The sequence below is a fragment of the Hibiscus syriacus genome, unplaced genomic scaffold (genome assembly GCF_006381635.1).
Source record: "Hibiscus syriacus cultivar Baekdansim isolate YM2019G1 unplaced genomic scaffold, ASM638163v2 tig00110482_pilon, whole genome shotgun sequence".
NCBI classification, from domain to species: Eukaryota; Viridiplantae; Streptophyta; class Magnoliopsida; order Malvales; family Malvaceae; genus Hibiscus; species Hibiscus syriacus.
In genome coordinates, this window is record NW_024062758.1 from 305,377 (window position 1) to 311,336 (window position 5,960).

At 33.2% G+C, this 5,960-nt stretch overlaps 1 protein-coding gene across 2 annotated transcripts; it reads right to left on the bottom strand.

Annotated features, from left to right (window-relative positions):
• Positions 1-3,907: 3,907 nt before the first annotated feature.
• Positions 3,908-5,403, bottom strand: LOC120128757. 2 transcript variants are annotated; one of them, XR_005516656.1, is made up of 4 exons: positions 4,685-5,402; positions 4,544-4,615; positions 4,412-4,503; positions 3,908-4,240 (listed from the first exon to the last, which is right to left on the bottom strand). XR_005516656.1 is itself a non-coding variant. In XM_039146389.1 (4 exons), the coding sequence occupies exons 1-3, from the start codon at positions 5,270-5,272 to the stop codon at positions 4,391-4,393; spliced, it is 672 nt and encodes a 223-aa protein (XP_039002320.1). In that variant the 5' UTR covers positions 5,273-5,403; the 3' UTR covers positions 3,908-4,180; positions 4,359-4,390. The 2 variants fall into 2 exon arrangements, 1 of the variants encoding a protein (XP_039002320.1); XM_039146389.1 differs by lacking the exon at positions 4,412-4,503 and adding an exon at positions 4,359-4,402 and having other exon boundaries at positions 3,908-4,180; positions 4,685-5,403.
• Positions 5,404-5,960: the final 557 nt, after the last annotated feature.

Here is a 5,960-nt window from a genome sequence, read left to right on the forward strand (position 1 = left end):
TAATAAGAAAGGTAAAAACATGATAAGTTGTCAAATGATTAGGTATAGACGTAGTATTAAAGTATGCTATAAAGACTAATCAATTGATTTTTAAATTAGGCAGTTTTTAATTGTGACCTAAAATAGTATTGAATTGCCTAACAACTATCATTATCATATATTAATTGAAAATTAAATATATTAATTTTATTTTAGGTAATTAAATAGTTTAATAATAAATGTTAGATTAGATATTTTAAAAAAATAAAAATTTACCTGTTCTCAATTAGGGAATATTTTACAGAAACAATGTGACATCTTTCACTCATATACTAGTATGTATATGTGTTAAGGGTGTTACATGAACACCTTACGGCAACACCAATAGCCTTCCACATTGCCATCAGGGTGATCCCTACTTCCAGCAAACACCAATGGAACTCCACAGCAAGCCTCCACGAGAGTCCCCAAAATCACTCCATACAAGCATAAGAAGACAAACAAGCAAAAATGTAAAAAAAAAAAATGATTTTATTTTTGGTTTTCCAGATATAACCTCGAACGGATTTATAAAAAAATCCAGAGAATAAATTTTAAAAGGTTGGCATTTTCGAATAGAACCGAAGAATATTTCAAAGATTTCTTAAGGTATAATTGTTTCATTTTTTTTAGAACCTTTTGTCAAAATAAAAGAAAAAAAGTTAAGGGATACAAGGGTCTTCATCTTTTTATTTTCACAGCAACCATAGTTTCGATTTTTCGAAGAAAAACTACATCAAATTGTAACATCTCAAATTTTTGTGTTTTAAAACTTGTGTTCTTATGTAAGAGATTTAAAGAGTTAGACGACTTGTAGTGTAATTTACTAAAAAAATTAGGGTTAACACCCATAATCCTTGTTTAAGCTTTTTTTCTATTTTATAAATCTCCGCTGCACACACTCTCTCATATTCTCTCTCTCTCCAAACCACCTTTTCTTTTTTTTTCTTTGATTCGTCATTAACTGTACGGTGGTGTTCGAAACCCCCTGTATCATTGTGTTCATCTCATTGACCTTGTTCGTTTGTTGTCCTTAGATTGTCGTTCTCCGTTTGTAATCGTGGAAGGTTCAAATATTTGGGTTTCGGTTAAAACCGTTTCGAAAAATTGACATTTTTAAGTGTCTCTCCCTGTCTTAAAATAATTTTATGAAAATTTTCATATTTTTTCGACCGTTGGAGAAGGCTTCACATGCACCATGTGTTGCCGTGTGCAAGTGGGCTTCATCCTGGCGGTTCAAACAGTGAACCAATTCAGTTGAACGACCCTGAACCGGTTTGACCCCGAACAAGTATGACCGAACTGCTAACATAATCAGACCGTTGACCATCAATCGTTGACTTTGATTTTGACCCGTTTTCGCATTTTATTTTGCCAAATTATTACTCGGAAGCCCTTATTTACATCATTTATCGCCTAATATCCTAATTATGTTAAGTAAAATGTGAGACTTTGGACCCATGTTTTGGTGTTATTTTCTAAAGGTACTCTCGTGTTTTCGAATCGCTCTCCAGTAGATCCCGACCTCTCCCGTTTTGCTCATTTTGATTTTGCATGCTTAGATACGAGTAAGTGCTATTTAATGACTTTATAGTTAATTTCTATTTATATTTGTGGTATGCATATTCATAGAGTGGTATTATTTTTAGGTTCCCATTCCACATGACCTAGTGCGACCGATCGTGGGAAGCGTAAGGCTTAACCAATGTTGATTAGCTATTATAAGTGCGTCATTTTGACTTGTTCGATTAATTTAATATTTTATGTCAATATGCTATATGTTACTATTTGTACACATGTTCGTAATCTGACTATATTTATATATAATATATCTGGATTCTAATTAATGTTGCATCACTATTAATTTGTATAATGATGCATTTCTATCATTCTACCTGAGATTATATCCCCATTTTGCATGGGATTATATCCTGTCCTGATACTGCATGGGATTATATCTTCGTCTTGTTTCTGCATATGATTATATCCCCGTCATATTTCTGTTTGAGATCCTATTCAAAGGACTAAATCTCCATTCTAACTTTTGTTTCTGACTGTGATCCTCTTTGGACACATCTTGTTATCCGTGACGAAAGGTAAAGTTGTGTGAATTTCCTGTTATATCTTTATGATAATGGTCAATTAAAAGGAGAATGAACTGTGAAAAGAATAAAGTTTTTTTTAGAGTTAGGTTGAAAAATGAATGAAACAAAAAAAAGGTTACCATTTATACTTGAAAATTAAAGGTAGCTCACGTTAAAGTCCCTTTAGTATTACAGTGTTTTTCCATGTTGGTCACTGGATCTTAATATATACATTAAAATTACCGTTTAATTAAGATTGTTGTCAATTTTTTAACAAAAAAAGACGATTTTAGAACATATGAATAATTATGTGATCATTACATAACTTTTAATAATCACAATGACTCAACAAAGCAATGTCTTATAGCTATGGAACCATTTTTTTTAATTTTTATTAATTGAGAAACTCAACAAATTAGTACCATATAATTAAAGGACCATTTGTGTACTTTATTCATTTTTATTTTCAGAAAAGTTAGCACATTGATACGGATTCGTACGAGAATAATAGATTTGATATTTGAAGTTGTTGAAAATAATTAGAGTAAATTATATAAATGAACACTTAGTAATTTTATGTTTTTCCTACTTCAAAACTAATGAATCAACCATTAAAGTTATTGATTTATAATAAATCAATTTTATGTTTTTCCTGCCTCAAAACTAATGAATTAACAATTAAAGTTATTGATTTATAACAAATCGATCACCCGCCGTTAACCCCATTACCAATGATAACAAAATCACATCGACCACACTTTTAACTTCAAAAAATATTTTTTAATAAATTTATGGTCTAAGAAATCCTTTGTTGTTCATATATTTATGCATGGAAAACAAAACAACAGTTAATGAATAAGACAAATCTTTGAACTAAAACTTTTTTTTTTCATACTGAACCAAGACATATTTGAAGTAACGAAACTGAAACATCTGAGTGACCCAAGGAATCCATGACAGGTCACAGAACAACGGGATGGAATCTTGGAAAGATTTTGAGATCATAAAATTTGATACAATGTTTTAAAAGTACCGGCATTATTGTTGTAAACATGTAGTTAATTAATCATGCAAACAAAATACAAGTTGGCAGTAATAAAAATGCAGTTAAAACACAGGCTTCTTGACAGCAAACAAAAACAGAATAAATATGACACCTATCCATTATAGGGCTTTAGTTTCACACAACAATTCAATGCCAAATCATACAAAATGTGTTTAAAACCTTGGTAGGGCTCATTTCGACTCATATTCGGCACCGTCTATTTCATATATCAGCAACGCAGTTAATCAGAAAAACAAGTTTCAGAAACTGCATTTTCAGAAAAGCGCCTGATGAATACTATCCACCTAAACCAACTGCATGTGTCGCTTCGTGCATTCTTAATCTGAAACAAGTGCCCTCATAAACCAACTAGATGCCACCTAAATTACAAAAGTCAACATACTCTTTAACTCATTGAGATTATTTTTAAACTCCTGCAGGCACTATACCCCAATATTATCATCTTACAAAAGAATGCAATAAACTAAATCATAACCTTATGAGGTGCTCCTCCAGGTGAAAGCTCATATGTTCAGAGGAAGAGCTCGTCCAGATAGAGAGACTGCAGTGCATTCATTCAGTAACAAATTTTAACTTTTAAGTATCCTTTTACGGATTGCAATTAACTACAGAGCTTCAAACTCTGCCCCCCACCAATGTAGGGAAGCCTGTCAAACATTGCAAGCAATCAACAAATCAGAAAATCAAAACAAAATATCCAAGAATTGGAAATACTGATTCTGTATACTGAAATGAAAAACATTTGAAAGAAACCATCTCTTTCCATCCATATTTATGTTCATATTTGATGTCTTGAAAGACATCCATCAATTAAAAATCCACTAAAACTCTAACCTACTCTTCCCTTTGCAGGACTCGAAATAAGAAACATAAAAGAAACTTAAATATCTTCTCATTGTCTTCCTTCTCAACCATCATATTTTCATTACACCTTAAAAAAATTGAGGTCTCAATGTGCCATACCCTACAAAGCTCCAAGATTTTCCATATTCACTATTACCATAACTATCCCCTGCAAACATTATCACCAAACTATTTTAGCTGCAGGCTTAGGAAAATTAAAACAACAATACACAGGGATTTAAATTGTGGTTGTGGATACGGAAATTGCATTGAGTTTATCGTGATTGCAGCAATAGCCGGTGCAATTACAGGTATCACAATTGTGAAATAACGGTTTCAGATGGCACCTTTACTGTTATATAACAGCCACTATCGAGCGCTATTTAAATCCCTGACAATAGAAATTCAAAGAACACAAAGTTAAAGAAACTAGAGACTACCTTTTGGATATGGGAATCTTTTAAGAATCTTAGACTGAGAGCAGATCTATTTCTGCAACAATTTGAATGAAATTTTAGATGAAGCAACAAACCTTAACAGGAGCATCAGCAATTCGGTAAGCATCAGCCGTGGTACCAACCAACCATAGCCCAGGAAAAACATTCTAAGAAGCCAAAAATTAGACAACAGAAAAAATAATGAAAAACGGAAACCCAGAGAGATTGATTATTACATCAAGCTGCTTCTGAATGTTCTTAGGCCTTTTCTTGGGCCTTCTGGCAGGTCTTGATCCTGTTATCACAAATATGTCTTCTTCAATCTCTTCCTTTGATAAAGCTATCCAAAATTTCCTTTTCTCTTTCTTTTCTGTAGCCACTCCATTCTCGGTCAAGCCTCTTAATCTCATCGACTTCGGCGCCGCCGTTTCACTCATCTTTTCCGCCACCGACGTCTCCGCCACCAACTTGCGAGGCCTCAAATTCCACGGTCTCGGCACCGTTTCCTCATCATCGTCGTCTTCTTCAGCCTCGTTTCCTTGCGGATTTAACGACTCTTCTTCTTGTTTCTGTTGTTGTTGTTGTTCTTCGCGGGGGTGTCGGTTGATGATTCTAGGCGGGGGAAGAAAGGATAAGCGGTGAACGCGGGTAGAGCGTGACCCGACACGCGTCGGACGTAGACGGTCGTGGTCGGAGTCGGATTCGGGAGAACGGAGGTGGTCGGCGTTAGTGTTGGAAGAACTTCCACCTCCGTGGGTTCCCCATTTAAGAAACGGGAAGTTGAAGTTGTGCAAAGGCTGTGACTTTACTGGTGCAGTAGCCATCGGAAATAGAAAACGAAAAAGAACAAAGGAAATAACTACACATAAACGACGAGACTTCTTAAAAGATAACAAATTGAAAAAAAAGAAACAGAACGCGGTGGAGGAAGTGACGGAGCGAAGGAAGAGCAGCCGAAGAAGAAGAAGAAATTATCGAAGAAAAAATAAGCTTTTTTATTTATTTTCGTAGGTCACTTGTACAAAAAGCGAGATCAACCGGGACTCCTTTTTCTGAAATGACGATTTTAGGTTTGATGTTCCATTTATTTACATTGTGTATGGGAATCAGAACGCAACTATGAATCATGTTATTGTTATTTTTGGTGGTTTGGCTTTAGGGTCAAAATTGACAATAACTGTGTGATGAATCTTATTTAGATAATAATATATTATTATTATTATTATTATTATTATTATTATTTAACTTTTTTTTAGAATATTTTCTTTTATAAAACCGTTATTAATTTTATGATTTTCATATTTTTGATATTAATCATAAAATAATTAATGAAGATACTAATATGATTTAATATTATAATTGTTTTAGTTTTTAAAATTTTTATATTTTTTTTTGTATGAAAGATCGACTTTAGTAGTTAAGAGATTTATTGTTATTTCTTAAGATTTCATGTCTGAACATATCGTATGTAAAAATATAAATATTTACTGTCAAATGATTGAGAGTGTTTAA